This window comes from Oncorhynchus masou, chromosome 15 (genome assembly GCF_036934945.1).
Source record: "Oncorhynchus masou masou isolate Uvic2021 chromosome 15, UVic_Omas_1.1, whole genome shotgun sequence".
Lineage (NCBI taxonomy): Eukaryota > Metazoa > Chordata > Actinopteri > Salmoniformes > Salmonidae > Oncorhynchus > Oncorhynchus masou.
The window spans coordinates 57,202,048-57,226,463 of NC_088226.1; the positions used below are offsets into that span (position 1 = coordinate 57,202,048).

At 48.6% G+C, this 24,416-nt stretch overlaps 1 protein-coding gene across 1 annotated transcript; it reads left to right on the forward strand.

The window, feature by feature from the left end:
- The first annotated feature begins 623 nt into the window (after nt 1-623).
- Nucleotides 624-23,672, forward strand: LOC135556526 (zinc finger and BTB domain-containing protein 7A-like). Its single transcript, XM_064989802.1, is given in 6 exon segments — nt 624-775; nt 6,248-6,303; nt 12,036-12,587; nt 13,278-14,008; nt 14,010-14,204; nt 19,714-23,672. Coding segments are annotated over 5 exon segments (1,917 nt in total). The 5' UTR covers nt 624-775; nt 6,248-6,282; the 3' UTR covers nt 20,132-23,672.
- Nucleotides 23,673-24,416: the final 744 nt, after the last annotated feature.

A 24,416-nucleotide genomic window follows, 5' to 3' on the forward strand; every position in this document is an offset into this window, starting at 1 on the left:
CAATCTGACTGACTGTCCAGGTGTGCAGTGTAGAACATTTAAAAAGTGCGTAGGCATCTTAGAAATCAGTCAAAATGCGTTGTCCTTATAAGAGATATATAAAGCCGAACGATTTTATTTTGACTGGTGTCTTACACGCCACCTAAGAAGCGTTGGTGAAAGTGGGATTAGTATGACGAGGTGAGGCATGTTCTGTAGTCTTACCTGTAAAAGGTACAGGTATTCTAGTACAACGTGAGAAGGGGGAGGGAGAGATTGAGAGTCTAGGGGGTTACTGGCAGCCCCTGTGTCCTGGAATGTACCAAGGCTTGTTTTTGGGGTGGGACACTATGACCTCAGGCTATGGGATGGGTGGGTGCAATTTGGTAGAAGAGAAGACTAAGGTGAGAACTACAATCAGTTCATGCCCAATTAATATGGACTCTGTTGTCAACTAAACCCACAGCAAGACGATGAAGTCAAGTGCTCATTTTGAATTATGTCATTGAGATGACAAATGTCCATTCTTGATCGCAGACAAATCTCTCTTATTTTTCTCCCCAGAGAAGAGAGCAAGAGAAACATCTAGTGGAATGCTGTTTCTTTAAGAGAGAGAGAGGGTGAGAGAGAGCGAGAAAGGGAGGGACCTCTTTGCCCTCCAGAAACCAGGAAGGGAATTGAGTTGATCTGCTGGCGCTTGGTTAGCGCATACGGGGCTTTGAGCAGCACGACAGTTAGAGAGAGAGGGAGGGAGAGGAGGGCTGACCCATAACAAGCACCACCACGGCCATCGCAGGTGAGCTAAAAGCACCCCCGCTTGCTTACACCCCGCTGTCCGCCCAGGGCCTGTCGACCGGAGGGAGCAGGCACAGAAGGAGAGGAGAAAGGAATGAGGGAGGGGGACAGGGAGAGAGAGAGGAGAGAGCAAGAGGGGAGGGGAGGGGAGGGGGGTGGGGGGTTGTCGCAGACAGTAGTTATGGATATGTTTTTATTCTTGGTAAAATACTTATCTGATTCCTGCTTTTACCTTTTTGGGGATGATTCAGTTTTATTTGGTGTGTTTGAGGCATTAACTTTTTGGGCAGGTGGAAGCACTTAGAGGATGAGGTGGATGGGATGTTCGGGGGGGGGGTTCTGAACAAGCGAAAGGAGGAACCAAAAATAATTATGTAGAACAAGGTACGATGACAAGCAAGTGACAACCTTTCAGAATTTGTCATTCACTAGGAAATCATGCTTGGAGGGAGAAGTTACGAGCAATGTGTTTAAATATATTTTTGCTGGGTTGGTCCTTTCCTCCTGGTTTGGAATTGATCGGAATAGAAATGAGTCTTTAATTTGGTCAGGCCTCTTGAAGTGTGTTTAAAACGTAGGCAGAGGGGTAGTCTCACTGAATATAGTGTTTGGCTGTGACGGTTCTGGCCGAGAGCCTTTTGTTAGTATGCAGCACGGCCCTGTTTGATGGCTGATCTGTACTTTTAATACCTGGCATCCTGCTAGCAACATACTGTAGTGTATAATTCTGCCCTGAGTGCTTACGTTGGAACAGGCTTGGAGCAGTGGGGGTGGCGAGGGACGGAAAGCTGGGACTCGTAGTTCACAGCTTGGGCTGTGTAGCAGGTCAAATAGCATTTAAGGACTCTACATCCCAGAGTGCCTTGCCCTTGGCCATACAGAAAAGGGAACAGCTGCCAGCCTATCCCAGCAAGGAGGTGTGATAAGTGAGCAGCTGTCAAGCCAATCACAGACGAGGAAGAAATGCAAGAGCAGTGGGCTGAAAATAGAGGGGGGGAGTAGGTGTCTGCTTGTGTGGAATCAGGCAAGGGCTTGCCTGTATGACTAGGGCCACTCGGAAGTTTCCTGTCTGCAAAAGCTCCAGTACTGAGGCAGCAGGCAGGGCCCTACCCAGACACGGAGACAGGAGAGCCGGACAGGGCCTGGGGAAGGGACACGTGCTTCTGCCCAGCTGGTAAGAGCTCAAACTGCACTCTCTCCCCTGACACTGAGGAAAGAGAAAGGAGGAGGAGAGCTGAGGAAATAAATACCAGGTTCTCTCTCTCTGTGTGTGTGTGTGTGTGTGTGTGTGTGTGTGTGTGTGTGTGTGTGTGTGTGTGTGTGTGTGTGTGTGTGTGTGTGAGAGAGAGAGAGTGGGATGGGGCTTCAGAGCTCCTGACCCACTTGCAGATAAAAAAATAATGAAAAGATGGTAAATAGGGCACTGTTCAGAGCAGGTAGATCACATCATGTTTATAGAGACTGTTGTCTTAAAGATTTGGGAATACACACTGTGACATTTTAACACTTTACTTGCTGGGATGATTTAAAATGAGGATGATCTAAAATAATGTGATTGTGTGTAATGTTAGTGGTTATTAATGGTGTAATGGTTATTAATGGTGTTATTAATATAATAAGTGAGTCTGCTACAGATGATATCTCCCTCCTTACCCTCAGGCACAGCTGTGACATGATGGAAGAAAATGTGACACCTCTTGTGGACAATTTTCCCTCATTAGTGAAGTGTAGAGAATGAGCCGTCACTGGAAACTTTGCCCACTGCCCTTGGGAACTCCTGTATTAGTTTATTAACTTTCAGTTGTTCTTCTCCCCGGCTGCCCACACCTTCCTTCAGTTGTTCTTCTCCCCGGCTGCCCACACCCTCCTTCAGTTGTTCTTCTCCCCGGCTGCCCACACCCTCCTTCAGTTGTTCTTCTCCTCGGCTGCCCACACCCTCCTTCAGTTGTTCTTCTCCCCGGCTGCCCACACCCTCCTTCAGTTGTTCTTCTCCCCGGCTGCCCACACCCTCCTTCAGTTGTTCTTCTCCCCGGCTGCCCACACCCTCCTTCAGTTGTTCTTCTCCTCGGCTGCCCACACCCTCCTTCAGTTGTTCTTCTCCCCGGCTGCCCACACCTTCCTTCAGTTGTTCTTCTCCTCGGCTGCCCACACCCTCCTTCAGTTGTTCTTCTCCCCGGCTGCCCACACCTTCCTTCAGTTGTTCTTCTCCCCGGCTGCCCACACCCTCCTTCAGTTGTTCTTCTCCCCGACTCACCTCAAGTAGCCTTCTTGGCATTGTGTGATTTGTGTCACAATGTATTTTAGCCTTCTGTCTGTCTGTCTGTCTGCCTGTCTAAAGACGTTGCAGGAAACATAACTCATTCTAATTCACGGATGCATATTTCTGGCAACCCAGACTTGTTGGACTTGTTTTAAGTGTGTGGGTAAGAGAGAGAGGAAGGGGCATATTGTATTGTAATAAAGACACCCACAACTGAGAGGTGTTTAGATAGCTTTCAGAGGCAGTGTTTTTGAAATTGTTCATCTGTCAAATGTCAAAGTGTTCTGATGTTACTTTTGCTACCCCTGAGTACCAATTGCAAAAGGCTGCACTTACTTTCAGCCTGAATAAATTCCACTAAGAGGTTAAGTCGGGACGCTCCATGTTACCCACAATAGCATCCAGGGGAATTGCAGGGGACTTCAGTGGCTGTGGGTAGGCCCTAGACACCACCCATCAATTTGGCGGTGAGCATGTTGAATACAGTTTGATATTCTTGTATGTTGTGCACCATAATGCCCCAAACTAGCAGGTCCACAGTGACAGGAGGAGACAGGTTGCATGCATGCTTACTGACAGTCTTTGGAAGGCCTCATTTTGGGGTAATGTTGCTTTTGGGTGGTGCACTGAACTATAATCTGCCCCATTTATTAAGGGGGAACTCCCCTTGTCAGCAGCAAAATGTCTCACTGTTCTTGTCCCAAGTAGACAGGCACACAGACATGGCTCTGTCTGTTGTGTTGTTGTTGTGGAGTCTGGGGGGAGTGATAGGGGCTGTCCTGGGCCTGCTGGGTTATGAAGCAGCTCACATAACCTGATCAAATTAGAGGCTGAGATGCAGCTAGGGTAAGAATAGGCTGTTGTGTTGTGAGTGGGACTTCACTTTTTACACTTTCCTTTTACGAGGTGGGTTGTCTCCAAGATGTCACACATTTTTGTCTGAGTAATCTATTGTCTGAGAAATCCCATGTTGACCTTGGTACTACGTATGGAGAGAGGAGTGTTCGCTTAAGTCTCCTGTGATCAGAGGGTAGCATATGACAATCTCATGGCTGGTGAGTTCCTGTCTCATTTCCAGACGTTGTTCTAGCCCTCTCAGCAGGCTGAAGGGGATGTGGGCGATGTGGTTGGCCAGCAGGGGCACAGCGCAGTGCAGTGTCTGGAAGAGAGAGGGATGGTCATCTGATAACAGAGCGGGTTCTGTTACACGCCTGTCACAGACACACAGGAAGTCCTCTGCACACAATGCACAGCCGCCTGCACAGAATGGCGCAGGGCTGAGGGATACTGCTGCTGGGCCTGGCTCTACTAGGGGTGCAGCTGATTTTTGTGCTACTGTGAGTTTGGATCCACTACTTCCTGACGGACAGCATGGCAGCGTTGGGGAAGTATAGTTCCAGCAGTAGAAGAGGTTGTGTCTCTGTTTGAAACGGTGCTGCCAGATTTGCAAGTCTGTTTCTGGACCAGCTAGCTCAGGCTGGAGGAGGGAGGCAAGGAAAGCCAAGTAGAGCCTTCACTTTGGTTTACTTTACTTTGCTAGGAGAAGGGGGATGGTACTGTAAACCCATACAATAGTCAGTTATTGATTCCCGACAGTGGCTCTCCAGCTATCTCTTGATCTCTGGGGTAATGGTACCCTTAAAGAACTTAGACCTTTGATATGAAATCATAAAAATCTCCCTCTTCCTCTTAACCTTTATTGACAAACATGATATAAGGACTTTATATAATGGTGTCTAACCCCTCCTGCAGTGTGAAGTGTTAGTTTCTTACAGGGGCTAAGAAAAGGTTTCTCAAGTCTGACACTTTCAAAGTGCATTAAATTTACAGTATTCCTTGGGCTGATGTCAAGGTTGTGAGTTTGTTTAAGATTGCCTCGCCCACTACCTTTCAGTCAGGGGCATTGTGTCTGATTCTTGGCAGCCGTCTGCCGTGTTTCAAGTTGAGCAGCACAGCCCCACCTCCAGTTTTATCAGTTGTTCGCCCTCTTCCTGCTCAGGGAGCCTGGCAGTAATGATTCACACAGCCACACTAGGCCAGGCTCAGCCTCAGTCAGAATCATGTTCTTCTTGGAACTGGCCAGCCCCTGCCCCCCTCATCCCCATAGTATTTCTGATTATCCTGTAATATCCTCTGTAACATGACCTTGAACCTTCGTGACCCCGGTCCAGTGATTCCCTTTCTCTGGGCTCAATCAACAGGGGGCTGGTCTTAGCCCGTGACAGTCAGCCAGGGAAAGACAACCTGTTTGCACTCTGCTGTCTCACTATATCACCCACCCTATGCTTCTATGAGTTATACCCTAGTCTACTGTAATTGTTCCAGTGTGGTTGGAGTTAAATTATTCACAGATATACCACTGATCCCCAACACACCTGCACTGCTTGTTCTGCTAAGGATGCTTGTTTTCTGGTTTCTGTGTTGCTCCCTTCAGCAGGGAAACAAAGAAGTGTGCGGTTGACTGCTCTTCAAAAGCATCATAGCAAAACACTCAGTTTCAGCGACTTTCATTTTGGTCATGTAAGGAACAGCTGAGCTTGTCGTGGGTAAGGATGATAGTCATTTTACTCCAGGAATGAACTGTATGTGTCAGACAAAGACTGTAGCTTCTTTGATCCTGGTCCCAGTTGACCTGAGATTATATTTCCAATATAACGCACCACCCAGTGTATTACAGGTTTTATAACTACCAGTATAACCACACGGTGTCACTGTATTGGTCATTAAATAAGAAGGGTTCTATCTAGGACAGAAGCCCATTTATCACAGTCAGGTGTTAAAAGCCAAATAGACAAAGTTCAATAGAACTGAAACAAAGTCGATGTTCAGCTCAGAGTGTCTTGCATGGGATCGTCCCCGAAATCTAATCTTGATAGCTGTTCTCCACGTTTGCTGGGCACGCATGGTGGTGGTGGGGGGGGGGTTGTATGCAGCAGTAAGTAGTGGTTTGACTTGCAAAGCAGCACCCTGTGCGTGCAGAGCAGGATCTAGTGAACTAGGCAGGCAACGCTGGATCGGTGGTGGCCCTGGGAACTGAGACGTTGGGGACACCGTGTGGCACTGTGGCCGCTGTCACCCACAGCCATGAATAAGTGATAAGGAATGTTTCAAGCCGTGAGTAGGTGTCAGGATCAGGTTTGTTTGCACGGTTGTTTCCTCCTCTTTCTCTCTGTAGGTTCATCCTGGCCCCTGCCTCTTCTCCTCTCCCCCTAGCTCCTGTGTACGGGACAGGACACCTGCAAGCCTCAATGGTGACTGGGCTGTATGAGGTAGCCTATGAGACTGTTTTTAACTTCTCTCAGCCTCCACAGATCTGCGTGTGACCCAGGGTCGGGCGTGTATGTCCTGAGGATAATGTGTAAGCAGGTTTGCACCAGGGGCCAGCCCAGCAGCTTGGTGCAGTAAGCAGCAGCATCAGTGAGAGCAGGTTGACTTGGCTGAGGTCTCTGTGGGCTCACCCAGGATCTATTTCCACACTGTGAAGGACATGACCGTTAACCCTGTGGTTGCCTTCTCCGACTCTCTCTCTCTCTCTCTCTCTCTCTCTCTCTCTCTCTCTCTCTCTCTCTCTCTCTCTCGTGTCTCTCTCTCTCGTGTGTCTCTCTCTCTCGTGTCTCTCTCATCTCTGTCCTCGCTCCCCTCCCTCAGCATATTCAAATGAGAGGTGGAGGATAATCAAATGTTCCCACGTCAGACAGGGCAGTTTTATCAGAAAAACAATGGGAGAAGTTGTAGTGGCGGTGTGGTCAGGTGCATACAAAATAGTAGGGGGTTAAAGGAGAAAGAAAGTGCTCTAACTTGGCTTGAGCCGAAATGAAAGGGCATTGTGTCATGAATAAAAGACACAAACTACTCCACATGGAACCAAGTGGGACAGTATTATTTCCATTTGCAAGCTTGTTTGTTTTAAGATTACCACAAGACAGATGTACCGGTTTACCATAGTAAAGCATTTAAATGTCACACATTATGAGGTGGCATGATTGACAGGTCTTGTTAAGGATTTTTCCTCTTTGTTGAAGGAGTGGAGTTAACATCAGAGAAAGTGCAATTAGGTTTCTAGCACTACCCAGAGATGACTTTTCAGAGAGCGTTACCGGAGTATGACCTGTGATTAGTGTTGCTGCGGTGCCAGATCTCTAGGTGTGGAGAGAGGCGTTGCTTTGTGAGGAGGTGTGGGAGAGAGCCAAGCAGGGGAGAGGAGAGGCAGCCAGGTTGAGCACAGCTAGTGTATATACCAAGAGGCTTAATCTGAAGGAATGTCATTTGAATGCGTTGCTCTTATAGAGAATAATCCCACTTGCCTCACCCCCTGCTGGGTCTCCCTGGCAGATGGAGAAGGGTGGGGGGGCTTTATTTAATGTGTGTGTGTGTGTGTTTGTCTGTGCTTGTGTAAGTGTGTTTGTAAATGGACAAATCAGGAAGGACTTGCGTTGCCGAGCCCCCCTCCCCCGCGCATTGCAAGCTGCAGTCGATCATTTTAATCTTACCCACCCCCCACCCCCCCCACACACACACACACACACACGTGAGCGAGGGGACAGCCTTCCTGAAACTTGGCACACAGTAATGGGTGGGGTAACCGGCTCAGACCGGATTGACAACCTCCCTTTTTAATACCTTTCCCTCGCAGCTTGTGCGTGTCCTCCTCCTCCAGTGAGGTTTTTCCACGGGGTCTGTAACCCCCGCCCCACTCCTCCCCCTTTCCTAACTGACACAGAGCGACGCACAGGCTGCTGTACAGTCCCGGCCCTGCTCCTCCTCCCAGCATGCACTCTGATCCTCCCTGCTCTCCCTCAAACTGCCCTTCACTCTCTCTCATGGTAATAGGTTCAGCAGTGGGCCAATACATCCAGCATTACAGATACAGCATGGATGACAGCTATTTCAACACTATGTATGGGAGATGTTGGCCAAAACGGATGTATGCCATAGCTATACTGTAGTTTCTATTAGATTGGTCTGTGAAGCCAGTATGTCGGCCTGTAGCTGTTTGTCAGTGAAATCAATGGTATCTGTAGCGTTTGTATGGTGGTGATGTTACAACATGGCTCACCTCCAGGCCCTTCAGGCTCTTTAATGAACTCTGGGGCCTGGTGTTGTAGAGGACTGTAGTGATGGGCTATTGGCAAGAGAAATCAGCCGTTTTGAAAACTTTCAGTTCTCAGCTAAACTGGCCAATAGGAACTGACATGATTTCATAGTGATTGATCTACAGTATCAACTTTTATACCACGTTGGTTCTAGGGCTGTGAAGATACCAGCATCGTAATGTTTTTTCCATGGCAAAAATGAAAACACGAAGCAGTTCACTCTTTGGTAATTTTAAAAACATTTTGTGGGCTATAGTTTGGAAAATAATTAATCTGACTCTGGATGACAACATAATGATGTTTGTTTCCAACATTAGGTTTTTTTTTCTTAAAAAGTTCTTTGCCATTACACATAAACGAGCATCGCAATACTGGTATCGTTCCGGACCTAGTTAGTTCAACGTAATTTAATTGAAAGGACGTGGAATAAACACTAATTCAACCAGTGTGTGCCCAGTGGGTATTAATGGCATGCCACATTACTGTGGCATTAGTGAGCAAAATTTCAACACAATATTATTTTCATGTATACTCTCAGGTGTGAAGGCACTTTAAATTACTTTCTTACACAATTTCTGAATAACCACCAGCCCTTACCCTGAGGTACTTCTTATATATCTGGGTGGATGGAAAAATTACAGAAAAAAGATCATTTAAGAAGGTCATTTAAAGATCATTTACTGCATTTCTATATAAGGAGAAAAAAAAGTTCAAATGCTGTTTAGAGAACAGCAAAAACAAGCTAGTGTAGGTTCATTCACCTCAGTCCATCTGGAAACACACAGCCTATTAGGAGAGCAGGCATGGTGGGAGGAGCTATAGGATCATGGACTCATTGTAAAGACTGGAATGGCATAGATGGAATGGTATCAAACATATGGAAACCACATTGTAGACTCTGTTCCAGTAATTAAATTCCAGCCATCACAATGAGCCCGTCCCCCTATAGCTCATCCCACCAGCTATTAGCTATACCCAAATCAAATCAAATTTTATTTGTCACATACACATGGTTAGCAGATGTTAATGCGAGTGTAGCGAAATGCTTGTGCTTCTAGTTCCGACAATGCAGTAATAACCAACAAGTAATCTAACAAACAATTCCTAAACTACTGTCTTATACACACACGTGTAAGGGGATAAAGAATATGTACATAAAGATATATGAATGAGTGATGGTACAGAGCAGCATAGGCAAGATACAGTAGATGGTATCGAGTACAGTATATACATGTGAGATGAGTATGTAAACAAAGTGGCATAGTTAAAGTGGCTAGTGATACATGTATTACATAAGGATGCAGTAGATGATATAGAGTACAGTATATACGTATACATATGAGATGAATAATGTAGGGTATGTAAACATTATATTAGGTAGCATTGTTTAAAGTGGCTAGTGATATATTTTACATCATTTCCCATCAATTCCCATTATTAAAGTGGCTGGAGTTGAGTCAGTGTGTTGGCAGCAGCCACTCAATGTTAGTGGTGGCTGTTTAACAGTCTGATGGCCTTGAGATAGAAGCTGTTTTTCAGTCTCTCGGTCCCAGCTTTGATGCACCTGTACTGACCTCGCCTTCAGGATGATAGCGGGGTGAACAGGCAGTGGCTCGGGTGGGTGATGATCTTTATGGCCTTCCTGTAACATCGGCTGGTGTAGGTGTCCTGGAGGGCAGGTAGTTTGCCCCCGGTGATGCGTTGTGCAGACCTCACTACCCTCTGGAGAGCCTTACGGTTGTGGGCGGAGCAGTTGCCATACCAGGCGGTGATACAGCCCGCCAGGATGCTCTCGATTGTGCATCTGTAGAAGTTTGTGAGTGCTTTTGGTGACAAGCCAAATTTCTTCAGCCTCCTGAGGTTGAAGAGGCGCTGCTGCGCCCTCTTCACGATGCTGTCTGTGTGGGTGGACCAATTCAGTTTGTTTGTGATGTGTATGCCGAGGAACTTAAAACTTACTACCCTCTCCACTACTGTTCCATCGATGTGGATAGGGGGGTGTTCCCTCTGCTGTTTCCTGAAGTCCACAATCATCTCCTTAGTTTTGTTGACGTTGAGTGTGAGATTATTTTCCTGACACCACACTCCGAGGGCCCTCACCTCCTCCCTGTAGGCCGTCTCGTCGTTGTTGGTAATCAAGCCTACCACTGTTGTGTCGTCCGCAAACTTGATGATTGAGTTGGAGGCGTGTGGCCACGCAGTCGTGGGTGAACAGGGGGTACAGGAGAGGGCTCAGAACGCACCCTTGTGGGGCCCCAGTGTTGAGGATCAGCGGGGTGGAGATGTTGTTGCCTACCCTCACCACCTGGGGGCGGCCCGTCAGGAAGTCCAGTACCCAGTTGCGCAGTGCGGGATTGAGACCCAGGGTCTCGAGCTTGATGACGAGCTTGGAGGGTACTATGGTGTTAAATGCCGAGCTGTCGTCAATGAACAGCATTCTCACATAGGTATTCCTCTTGTCCAGATGAGTTAGGGCAGTGTGCAGTGTGGTTGAGATTGCCCTCGTCTGTGGACCTATTTGGGCGGTAAGCAAATTGGAGTGGGTCTAGGGTGTCAGGTAGGGTGGAGGTGATATGGTCCTTGACTAGTCTCTCAAAGCACTTCATGATGACGGAAGTGAGTGCTACGGGGCGGTAGTCGTTTAGCTCAGTTACCTTAGCTTTCTTGGGAACAGGAACAATGGTGGCCCTCTTGAAGCATGTGGGAACAGCAGACTGGGATAGGGATTGATTGAATATGTCCGTAAACACCACTGTGATGTTACATCTGAAATGGGGTAAATATGAGAACTGAATCACACTGACACCTAGCATCAGCGACTGTTCAGTCAGTTGTCATAATGAATTGCATAAAATCATCAACTCTTTACATATATATCTCTTTTCTCAAATTACGTAGCGTTCATATTTGTATTCCGAGCCATTACTAATCAAGCTCCGCACAGACAGACATCAATGGAGCACATAGATGATCGTATCAATTATTAGACTATTACTTACGGGGCCTCCAAAGTGGCGGCGTGGTCTAGAGTAGTCGCTACAGACCTGGGTTCGATCCCAGACTGTGTCCCAGACGGTTATGACCGGGAGACCCATGAGGTGGCACACAATTGTTAGGGGAGGGTGAAGCCGGCCGAGAGGTCCTTGTCCCATCTCAGTCTAGCGACTCCTTGTGGCGTGCCGGGTGCATGCACGCTGACTTCAGTTGCACAGTGTTTCCTCTGACACATTGTTGCTACTGGCTTCCAGGTTAAGCGAAAAGTGTCAAGAAGCAGTGCGGCTTGGCAGGGTCGTGTTTCAGAGGATGCATGGCTCTCGACCTAGGCCTCTCCCGAATCCATACTGGAGTTGCAGCGATTGGACATGACTGTAACTACCAATTGGATATCATGAAATTGGGGAGAAAATGGGGTCAACAAATATAATATTATTTACGATTCTGTATTAATATCAGCGATGTGGTGGTAAAAAATTATGGGTAAACTATAAACCCCATGTGCTGCTAAAATGGCAAATCCGGGGGCGCAGGCAAACATAACGAGCAAACCACTGTTCATGATTCCATTCTTTTGCAAACAAGCAGGCGCGATTAGAACTCAGTCCTATGAAGAATAGAAATGTTCTGAGCTTTGAGCAAAATTAGATTGATTTCCTTTGTGTACAAAATATATATTTGTATTATTAAACTTTTCTTCAAATTCGAAAAAAATACAGTGGTCCGGACCTCGGTGTCCTCAAATGTTTGTAGTTATGGCCATGTACGTGGTGCTATTACTATATTGCTACTGTAATACCTACCAAATCCCTAGGACTTTGGGCTAGGAATTGAATTGGGCATCTGTGTATTGTGTTTTAAAGACTGAGAACTGATTCTCCCCTCCTTTTCTCCCCCTCTTCTTCCTCCCTCAGACAGGCAGACGGACAGACGGCAGGACGGACACGCGGGCGGCGGCTGTGATTGGCGGCTCTGCGGCAGGCTGGTGGAAGATGTCGTTGGGAGCCGGCGGAAGGGGCGGGCGGCGGCTCAGGGGCACTGGTGGTGGAGGAGGAGGGAGAGGGGAGGTGGCGGAGGAGGGCCTGGTAGGCATCCCCTTCCCCGAGCACAGCGCAGACATCCTGGGCAGCCTGAACAAGCAGCGCCTCAGCGGCCTGCTGTGTGACGTGCTCCTGGTCAACCAGGAGAAGGAGTTCCCCGCCCACCGCTCGGTCCTGGCCTCCTGCAGCCCCTACTTCTACAAGCTGTTCACCTCTGGTCCAACTGCCGACCAGCAGCATGTCTACTCCATCGACTTTGTGGTGGCTGAGGCCCTAGGCGCCTTGCTGGACTTTGCCTACACAGCCACGCTGACCGTCAGCCACAGCTCCGTGGGAGACATCCTGGCCGCTGCCCACCTGCTGGAGATCTCGCCGGTTCAGGAAGTCTGCACTCACCTGCTGGACACCAAAGTGCTCTCCCCGCCGGTATGCTGGTCATCATGACAACGCTAACTTACCAACACTCCGTCAGCAGTCTCTGTCTTACCATTAACAGTCTCTGTTTTACCATTACATCACAGGCTTCGCATCAAAATATGGTCACTTAACAAATCTTCTTATCCAAAGTTTCTGAAAGTTAAAATACATGTATTCAGTATGGCCTCTGTGGGAACCAGTCGAACCACTCTTGTTTTGAGTTGTTAAAACTATTGTGTTGCAAGTGCCATTCTGGAGCTCCATCCCAATGCGCCACCACAGACCACGTACCACACAACCTCATCGCGTCACGCTAACAAACTAACACTCAGTCATCGGTCTTTGTCTGGCCATCACATCATGCTCTTTATTAGTGTCTCTCTCACACACTGCCAAACACACATCCACACCCTGGGGTCACAATAACACTGACCTCAAAACATTTACCCATGCTAAGCCACCACCAGTCTCTGAGTCAGGACAGGGTGCGCTTTCACAAGCTGCATTCTACAGAAACCTACAAAACCTATCGCAGTTAAGCTACAACATTTGCATGGCGGGGAGCGTGTAGAATAGCAGTAGCATGGCCATGTTCATAGTCATATATGTTTCTGTTGTGTGAATATGATATGCATGTGTCCACTCACATTCTATTAGACATTGTATGAGTGTAATGGAATCCTGTTGATTTTTTCGTAGGCGGGCAGTGAGCGAGGAGAAGAAGAGGATGAGGAGGATGGGGAAGGTGGAGGAGGAGAGGTGGAGCAGGGGAATCGGCTGCGGGCCCAGGAGTATCTACAGTACTTCCAGAGAGGGGCCCACTGGAGCAGCAGCTGCAGCACGCCAGAGCTCAGGGACATGCCCACAAACCTGCACTTTAATCATGGCAATGGGGCCCGAAGCAACGGGGCCCCCGGGGGCCCCAGAGAGTACTACTCTCCCCTGGACCTCGCCCTGACCCAGGCCCCCACACAGGACCCTGAAGATGATGAGGATGAGGAGGACGAAGGGGAAGTGGAGCACTCTGAAAGTGGCAGGGACATGCTGGCCTGGGCCAGGGGTAACGGAGGGGGTCCAGGGGCCTCTTTCTACGTCCCAGCCCAGAACGGACATTTTTACCTGCCAACGAAGCCCAAACTGGAGACGGAGGAAGAGGGGGAGGAAGAGGGGGGGCGGGATGGAGAGAGGGGCTCGGCCAGCGCCCTCCTGCAGAAGATGATGGACTCCATCGAGAGGCAGAAGGAGCGGGCCGCGGCCGGGGAGGAGCTGGGGGAGGGAGGGGCCGCGGCCGGGGAGGAGCTGGGGGAGGGAGAGGACCCGGACGTGGAGTTTTACTTGAATTACTTTAACAGCACGCAGCACGAAGATGCCGCCGTCTCACAGGGACTGCTGCCCCTCTGGACGGCACGGGGCGGCTCTAGCCGAGAGAGGGGGAGGAGAGAGGGGAGGAAAGGGAGGAGAAGAGAGAGGGGGCGGAGGGGAGAGGAAGATGCGCTCCAAGGCCTTCCAGAAGTGCCCCATCTGCTCCAAGGTCATCCAGGGTGCAGGCAAGCTACCCCGCCACATCCGCACGCACACGGGAGAGAAGCCCTATGAGTGCGCCATCTGCAAAGTGCGCTTCACCAGGTACGCCCTAATTAATGCATTGACCACCCATGTCACATCTACTCATGGTTGAGGAGGAGTGATGGAGCAAAAACAAGACCACTGTTGTCCTACAGTCAAGGACAGTCTTACTTAGCATGAGCTATGTTAGCTTAGCCAAATGTTTGCTCTCTGTCAATTAATTAATTTACTAATGTACTAATTAATGTACTATCCTGAAATTAAAGTGAGAAACATAGCTGAAAGCATAGTAAACAATTTTTTTATTTAACTAGGCAAGTCAGTTAAGAACAAATTCTTATTTTCAATGACGGCCTAGGAACAGTGAGTTAACTGCCTTGTTCAGGGGCAGAACAACAGATTTTTACCTTGTCAGCTCGGGGATTCTATCTTGTAACCTTTCGGTTACTAGTCCAATGCTCTATCCACTAGGCTGCCTGCCGCTCTGATGTCCCCTATCTATGTGGTAATGTAAATCATTTTGCCAAAACCTTTCTGGAAAATGTTAATCAGAGATTAACATGTTTGATATTTCATCTAGTGGAGGTAATCAGGGTGTGATGAAGACGTGTTTTATAAAGACATGGCTCATGGCAAAGTCCTGGAATGTTAACAGGTGGTATAAAAGAGGGTTGTGACACGTTATCTAGGAGGAAGCTGCTGTAAAGGTTTCTGTTCTGATACTGACGGGGGTTACAAGCCGAGCGGTGCCCTATCTGTGCCAATGCCGGAATTTGAACTTGTGATTCCTGGTTTTGTTGATTATTGCCCACGACAAAACTGACTGGACCTCTCTCTCCTCTCCCAACCGACCAGCCCTCTCCTTCTCTTTCCCCTCCCAACCGACCAGCCCTCTCCTTCTCTCTCCTCTCCCAACTGACCAGCCCTCTCCTTCTCTCTCCCCTCCCAACCGACCAGCCCTCTCCTTCTCTCTCCCCTCCCAACCGACCAGCCCTCTCTCTCCCCTCCCAACCGACCAGCCCTCCCCCTCTCTCTCCCCTCCCAACCGACCAGCCCTCCCCCTCTCTCTCCCCTCCCAACCGACCAGCCCTCTCCTTCTCTCTCCCCTCCCAACCGACCAGCCCTCTCCTTCTCTCTCCCCCCCAACCGACCAGCCCTCCCCCTCTCTCTCCCCTCCCAACCGACCAGCCCTCTCCTTCTCTCTCCCCTCCCAACCGACCAGCCCTCTCCTTCTCTCTCCCCTCCCAACCGACCAGCCCTCTCCTTCTCTCTCCCCTCCCAACCGACCAGCCCTCTCCTTCTCTCTCCCCTCCCAACCGACCAGCCCTCTCCTTCTCTCTCCCCTCCCAACCGACCAGCCCTCTCCTTCTCTCTCCCCTCCCAACCGACCAGCCCTCTCCTTCTCTCTCCCCTCCCAACCGACCAGCCCTCTCCTTCTCTCTCCCCTCCCAACCGACCAGCCCTCTCCTGCTCTCTCCCCTCCCAACCGACCAGCCCTCTCCTTCTCTCTCCCCTCCCAACCGACCAGCCCTCTCCTTCTCTCTCCCCTCCCAACCGACCAGCCCTCTCCTGCTCTCTCCCCTCCCAACCGACCAGCCCTCTCCTTCTCTCTCCCCTCCCAACCGACCAGCCCTCTCCTTCTCTCTCCCCCTCCCAACCGACCAGCCCTCTCCTGCTCTCTCCCCTCCCAACCGACCAGCCCTCTCCTTCTCTCTCCCCTCCCAACCGACCAGCCCTCTCCTTCTCTCTCCCCTCCCAACCGACCAGCCCTCTCCTTCTCTCCCCTCCCAACCGACCAGCCCTCTCCTTCTCTCTCCCCTCCCAACCGACCAGCCCTCTCCTTCTCTCTCCCCTCCCAACCGAGTAGCCCTCTCCTTCTCTCTCCCCTCCCAACCGACCAGCCCTCTCTCTCCCCTCCCAACCGACCAGCCCTCCCCCTCTCTCTCCCCTCCCAACCGACCAGCCCTCCCCCTCTCTCTCCCTCCCAACCGACCAGCCCTCTCCTTCTCTCTCCCCTCCCAACCGACCAGCCCTCTCCTTCTCTCTCCCCTCCCAACCGACCAGCCCTCCCCCTCTCTCTCCCCTCCCAACCGACCAGCCCTCTCCTTCTCTCTCCCCTCCCAACCGACCAGCCCTCTCCTTCTCTCTCCCCTCCCAACCGACCAGCCCTCTCCTTCTCTCTCCCCTCCCAACCGACCAGCCCTCTCCTTCTCTCTCCCCTCCCAACCGACCAGCCCTCTCCTTCTCTCTCCCCTCCCAACCGACCAGCCCTCTCCTTCTCTCTCCCCTCCCAACCGACCAGCCCTCTCCTTCTCTCTCCCCTCCCAACCGACCAGCCCTCTCCTTCTCTCTCCCCTCCCAACCGACCAGCCCTCTCCTGCTCTCTCCCCTCCCAACCGACCAGCCCTCTCCTTCTCTCTCCCCTCCCAACCGACCAGCCCTCTCCTTCTCTCTCCCCCCTCCCAACCGACCAGCCCTCTCCTGCTCTCTCCCCTCCCAACCGACCAGCCCTCTCCTTCTCTCTCCCCCTCCCAACCGACCAGCCCTCTCCTTCTCTCTCCCCTCCCAACCGACCAGCCCTCTCCTGCTCTCTCCCCTCCCAACCGACCAGCCCTCTCCTTCTCTCTCCCCTCCCAACCGACCAGCCCTCTCCTTCTCTCTCCCCCTCCCAACCGACCAGCCCTCTCCTTCTCTCTCCCCTCCCAACCGACCAGCCCTCTCCTTCTCTCTCCCCTCCCAACCGACCAGCCCTCTCCTTCTCTCTCCCCTCCCAACCGAGTAGCCCTCTCCTGCTCTCTCCCCTCCCAACCGACCAGCCCTCTCCTTCTCTCTCCCCTCCCAACCGACCAGCCCTCTCCTTCTCTCTCCCCTCCCAACCGACCAGCCCTCTCCGTCTCTCTCCCCTCCCAACCGACCAGCCCTCTCCTTCTCTCTCACCTCCCAACCGACCAGCCCTCTCCTTCTCTCTCCCCTCCCAACCGACCAGCCCTCTCCTTCTCTCTCCCCTCCCAACCGACCAGCCCCCTCCCTCTATCTCCCTCCCAACCGACCAGCCCTCTCCTTCTCTCTCCCCTCCCAACCGACCAGCCCCCTCCCTCTATCTCCCTCCCAACCGACCAGCCCTCTCCCTCTCTCTCACCTCCCTCTCCCAGTCCTTAGCCAGCTAATGAAATCTGTCTGCTCACAGTCAGGCTGCCCAGCTAGCTACAGGCCAGGGTGGACTGCTAGATTAGCGCGCTGTGTCGCTGGTCTCCCTGTATTTTAAGAGCACTACCTCTTCCTTGAATCTATCTTCTTAATGAATGAGTCAATGGACTTGCATTGGAAATAGATGCACACTGGAAATACCCAGGACTAGGGTTGCAAAGGGAGGGTATATTACTGGAAATGTTTGAAGTTTACCAGAAAGATACCAGAATGTTGGTAACTTTCAAAGAATATATTGAATTTTATCAAATGACATCTAGTGGGCTTTTGGGGTACTTCAGATTATCACAGGTGTGTGTAATTATCTCTGGCTCTCTTGTGTGGCCTTATCACATGTAAAATATATTTTTTAAATAAATACAGAAGAATGACAAAGCTGTAATACATTATTCTGAATATAATCCATCACCTTAGCATTTAATATGAGGGTTTCCACATGAAATATCCTTTATATATACATATTTTTATATACCCTTTGCGCAGGCGGGCGAGCCTGATCTAAATGTGCTTGCTTCTAAATGCAGCCTATCGGCAGTGAAGTGGGAGGCGGGTGTTGTAATCTTAATCCTATTTGATCAGGGTTACGAGTGTGCTGCTTATGCACTGTAATAAACCACTCCTGTCCTTTAAATATTTCACCCTGTGTCACTGTATGTGTGTAACCATGGTAGCAGTAGTGCCCCTATGTGGCTTGTGTGGGTGCTAAGTAGTTATCTTAACTCCGGAGGTTTGTTTAGGTGCACTCTGGGTGCTAAAGGGCTGGATGGCAGAGAGACAGATATTATGACTGGGTGGGTAGGTGAGGGAAGCTGAAGGACTGATTAAAATCAAATGTTTTATTGTCACATGCGCTGAATACAACAGGTTTAGACGTTACTGTGAAATGCTTACAATGCTGTTCAAGAAATAGAGTTTAGAAACGAAAGTAAAAAATAAAATAACAATAACATGGCTATACGTATACAGGGTTACCGGTATCGTGTCAATGTGGGGGGGTACAGGTTAGTCGAGGTAATTTGTATATATAGTTAGGGGTAAAGTGACTATGCATAGATAATAAACAGTAAGTAGCAACAGTGTAAAAACAAAGGGGGGGTCAATGTAAATAGTCCGGTGGCCATTTGATTAATTGTTCAGTGGTCTTATGGCTTGGGGGTAGAAGCTATTTAGAAGCCTTTTGGTCCTAGACTTGGCACTCCGGTACCGCTTGCCGTGCGGTAGCAGAGAAAACAGTCTATGACTTGGGTGACTGGAGTCTTTGACAATTTTTAGGGCCTTCCTCTGATACCGCCTGGTATGGAAGTCCTGGATGTCAGGAAGCTTGGCCCCAGTGATGTACTGGGTCATACACACTACCCTCTGTAGTGCCTTACGGTCGGATGCTGAGCAGTTGCCATACCAGGCGGTGATGCAACCAGTCAGAATGCTCTCGATGGTACAGCTGTCATCCTTTTTCAGGATCTGGGGACCCATGCCAAATCTTTTCAGTCTCCTGTGGGGGAAGCCTCAATTAATAAAGTAGAGGGGCCTGAACTTGGCACTAGTAAGGTGTTTGTCCAAAAAAGTGACAAGAGAAACTAACGCTTCTGCAACCCTTAATCTAAAATAAAGGTTCAATAAAAAAATATACAGTTTCGTTCACAAGCATTTTTGTTTAATTGAGTTTATTTCCACTTTCCAGTGTTATATGTGATATTCTTTGAAGGTAGCGGCACCAGAAATAGATTTCCCCTGAACCCAGCCACACTGTCTGTGAGCGTTGAGCTCCGGGCCAGGTCTCTACATGTACTTTGAGAAATGGTGTAGATAACTGTAAGTGAAAAGTGAAGGAAAAAAGTAAAGTAAAAAATAGTTCTACAAGCAAAGAATCGTCAATTCCAGCATGGCTGGAACTTTACAAGGCCTTTCTTCCACAATATCCACACTTAAGACCGTGTGACCACTACTATTATTTTCCAAACTTTTGTATTTATTCATGGCCTGTCCTCAAATGACCTTGCTGCCATGGCAGAGTAAACAACCTGGAAGAGGTCCATTAGGTGTTATAGTGAAGGAGATAGACACAGGGAGACAAACAGCCTCCATAAGCACATTCACCCTGGACAAACACCTTTAAGATCAACTAACAATATGTACTGTAGCCTATGTTGCAAAGTAGTGGAACATTTTCTATTTTGTTTCAATGTCAATACAGACATGTTTTAAATTGTAATTTTTCAAGATTGTGATTCTTAGCCTATTGTTTGGTTAATGGTTGTAGTTTGCTTCTTATTTTAACGACCCTTGTTGCTATCGGAGTTCCTACTGTACTAATCAATTCTGTTGTTTTTCTGTACTGAGCCTCTGTGTTCTTCCTCCGCAGGCAGGACAAGCTCAAGGTTCACATGCGTAAGCATACGGGAGAGAAGCCTTACCTGTGTACGCAGTGCGGTGCTGCGTTCGCCCACAACTACGACCTGAAGAACCACATGCGCGTGCACACAGGCCTGCGGCCCTACCAGTGCTCCAGCTGCTTTAAGACTTTTGTGCGTTCAGACCACCTGCACCGCCACCTCAAGAAGGATGGCTGCAACGGCATCCCCTCCCGCCGCGGCCGCAAACCTCGTGTGCGGGACCCCGGGCTCCTGGAGGTCCCTGTGGGGCTGGCGGGCCCCGGCCCTCGGAGTGGCAGGGGGAAACGGCGCATGGAGGCGGCTTCAGCTGCGGCGGTGGAGGGGGCCTCCAGGGCCCATGTACACAGTCCTCAGTCCCAGGAGATGGCAGGGGAGCCGGGGGACTGAGACAGGGAGGGACGCTGGACGCCATATTCATACTGGGACCCAGAGAGGCCGCCACCGAAACCAAGGGAGAAAACAACACGCTATGAACAACGGCAAACAAAATAAACACAACAACTAACTATTCCTCTATATACCAAATCAGGGTGTCACCAATCTAATATTTTCAGTTTATTTTATCCCTTTGCTTTAGGAAACAGAGTAGACACACACACACGAGTCAGCGTTCTGTTGAAGAGCAAAGAACGCTTCAAATCACACCTCCATGATGTCTCCTTTCTGGGTCATTTCTGTCTCATCTGGGTTTCTGTACATTTGGCAAAAGTGCTTAAGCTTATGTATAACCAAACAACAGAAAAACCTGAGAAACTATGCAGTTAAAATAGATTCTATTGGTTTGGACTTCATAGCCTTCAAACTTTGAGGTGTCCCACATCTATTGGCTGCTGCATTGGTGAACGGAGTGTGATCTCTCATATTCAGATGGAGAGCAACCAATCTTTTTCTATTCTTTTGCATTTCTACAATGTACAGTTACTATAGAAATAGTAGTATTGTCAGAATATGACAATATATGCAAGATTAACTCAACCACACCTCTGATGCAGAAATAATCATTGTTTTCAAATGCTCCAGAAAGAATCAGACAAGGATTTTATTTAAGTGTCACTTACTCTTTAAAATATATTTTTAAATCTATGGTTCATCTTTTTAAAATGTTAAATGTCGAGTTGAATCCATGTTTGGGGGGGCTCTTCCATTGCAGGGGTAAGGACCGCAAGAGCAGGGGGTGTGTTTCTAAAGCACTACTATGGTCATGTTGCCAGGTGACCAGGTCGTTGACTACCAATCACAACCCTGACATTTCAGCCTTTCTATTTTCTTTTTGATTTGTCTTAATTTTTTCCCGTTGTTTGTTTCTTGTTTGAGTTGACTGCTTTGGGTACTTGACACTTTACATTTGTATACATGTAGATACGTTAGGCGGTGATTATATTGGTCCCTTTTTAATGCTGAGTAATATTAGCCTACCAATTGGGGTTTCCTTCAGCTTGATGTCAGATTTCTCACAGAGTGAAGCTTGTGGGTGAAAGAGAAAAGAAACTGTATGAATGTTAGAGTATATTGAATTGAGAAACCCATTGGTCCTAAACTTAACACTTGATTGAGATGTATAGAGTTGCTGCCCAAAGAAAGAAGAGTTACTAGCTAACTGCTTTGTGCAGTTCTGACAGAATCTTCCCTGGTGTGAGGAGAGAGGGCAGTGTCTAACCAACAGCAGGTTGAAAGAGACCAAAAGCAGGGATAGACAGATGAGATGAGCACCTTTTTTATACGTTTGCACAGCTTTACTAAAGATATCCAACAGAGAGATGTATATTTAAAGGGGGTCGTCAGGGAAAGGAGGTGTGTAATAGTGCGTATTCCAATCTTTTTTTTGTCCTGGGGACCACGAAAACCACGAGGCAACCTGTGTGGTGAAGAGAGCAATAAATACCTGTCCAAGTTGGGAGGCCAAATAAGTGCGCAGCTGGGTGTTGGGGGATGGGTGGCGAGGGGAGGGTGAGTGGAGGGGGATTTCACAATGTCTGTTGCATTCCAAAATATAATCTCCTCGGCACAGCCATGTTTCCAGGCAGAACGGGTTCAAATCAGGCCTCCTCTCTCCCACTTTAGTCCTCCAATGCCCCAAAACCAGCCTGTGGAGTGCAGGGTATTATAGAGCCCTGGGTAGAGAAGGTCTACTCAGTGGCTGACTGGACTGCTGCTGGGTGTTTGTGTGTGTGGCAGCCAGGGTCTTTTCTCTGGCCACATCAGTGCAGTGTGACTCACTCACAGACGGGCTGGGAGTGTCAGCAGCTCCTCCAGTTGTGGGCACGTTCAAACACGCTCCCCAAACTGCTGGCGCACTAAAAACCAGGCAGACACTAAAGTGGGCGAAAAACACGAGGGCAGCCACTAGGTGTTGCTCTACAGACTTATGACGTGTGTTCGGTATGGGCCACTGGCTCATATACATCTGGACATGTTTGTCTTGGTCAGTACACTCTTAACCACACAGAGGAGAGGGTGCCGTGCCAGTGACTTAGATCCAATTCCCTGCCATTGCTGCAATGCGGTGTCCTGAGTATCAGTCCTTTGCACACCTTAATGGGAAAGAAGCAGGTTCTGAATGCACTTTGTTACTGAGAAGGGCACTTTTGTCAAAGAAACGGGTACTTTGAAACAAAGTAAGGCGAATGAGCTTAATATCCCCAACGCAAGTGCTGCCGTTAAGCTTGTTTTCTGGTTTTGTTCAGTTTTTGACGACAAGCTGCCAAAAAAGAAAGAAATGTATGTGCGTTTTGGATCTCTTAAGAGAATTCAGGCAGGTTCAGAAATTAACATGTTGGGTTTTGTGACCATACAAACTTTTAAAAATACAAAATAACCCCATGTAACTGATTGCACTTGAAGTTAAGTTTTGGTTAAAAAAATATATATATATATAGTCTATATTCATGTCTTAATGCAGAGCAGGGGACGAGTGGAGGGGGTGGGGCCGGAGTGTGTGTGTGTGAGTGGTTGTGCATGGCTGGAGGGTCTCAGGGCAAGCCTGGATAAACAAACTATCTCCACCCATCTGTTCACCAGCTCCCCTCTCATAGCTCCACATATTATCGCAGGGAAGAAAACACAGTCAGACACCAACTCCAACTGCACGGCAGTTCCATCATACACATACTATTTTCCAAGTAGTGGCTAACTAAGGGGTGTGTGTGTGAGTATACTTGAAACATCCACACACCCTAAACCATCTTTTCCATAGCTTTTCACCGCTTTGTATTCTGTTGCAATCTTTATTTCCCTGGGATTTGTTATTGAGCAGTTTGACTCCTTTTAGATGAATGTATTCATTAGTCTGTCAGTGTGGACATCTACAATGATCAAGTCAAATACTAGGAGGTAGTAAGGGGTGGTTGATATGTATAGCCTGAATGCCAGGAGCTCGGTGTAGGGTCATGTATATGCACAGGTCTGATGAAAGCCATAGTTCGGTAAGGTGTTAGGCTTCTAAGTTACCCCTCCCAAGCATATGTAACCATTTAAACAGGTGACATTCTTGGGCCTTAGTATTGTGATTTCAAGTTGTATTCCTATTTTATTTCTGTATTCTTTGGCTAAGCCAAAATTGACCCAGATTGCGCATAGGACACTCTTATAGAGATATGCCCTAGTTGCTCTTCATGTCTGGTGTATAATATGAGGGTATGAAAGTAATCCCAGACATTATATCTAGAATGACACCGCCTCTGACCAAGCCACACACCAATGAAGCCCACCCCCTCAATATGTATGCAGGAAATTGTGTGAAATCATACACAACATTTACTTGAGTTCACATTTCTCCCTTTATTTCTGTGGACTTTACAATGGTGGAGATGGAATAGCTTGTCCTTTATGTCTTTATGTAAAAAAAAAACATCTTAAAGGTTCTGCTACAGCATTCCTTCTTTTTCTAACCAACTTTATGGCTGTTTTTGTGTGGGTGGGGGTCAGGGTATGGGATGTGGTTTAGGGAGGGTGGGGTATTTTATGAGGTCGGGCAGAGGGGTGTTTTGGGTGGGGTTGGGGATATAAAGCCTGATAGCACTGGAAATAGTGCTATAGCTGAGACAACAAGAGTTTGCACTAAAGTCATGTCCTTGCCCTGCTAAGGGTAGGAGGGCATGAGACCTCAGCAAGGCCCTTGAGTTTCCATGAGCACAGAGTGTTACACACTCAGCGGTCCACCACACAGAGGTCATCCATTCCCCTAACCAGCAGACTTGATCATGTAAAGGTTCTTCTGAGAAGTATACCAACATTAATTAACCAAACCAAAGCAGAAAAAGACTTTGATAAGTCATTGCACATTTCAGCTGTCTTATCATGTTGAATGTATACAGCAAAGCCTGAAGGTGCTTTGAAAGTTGTAGAATAGTTCACACAGAGGAGACTAAAGTAATGTAACTACAGCGAATCTGAAACTCTCCCTCTATGTTTGAAATGTTGTAAACATTCAGACCCTATATATAACTTATATAGCTACCTCTGGGAGGTAGTATGACAACCCTCTGAGCAGTGTGTTCAGCAGCAGTGTCTAGATAAATTCAGGTGTCCTTTAGGTAGAGTGAGTGTTCTCTGGGACTCTGTGGCCTTGTCTGAGGACTAAGCTTTGTTTAATGGGTCGAGTAGCAGTCTGGGGCTCGGTTTGTCTGTCTCGCCAGGTGGACATGGGACATGGGTGAGAACGTGACTTAAAACA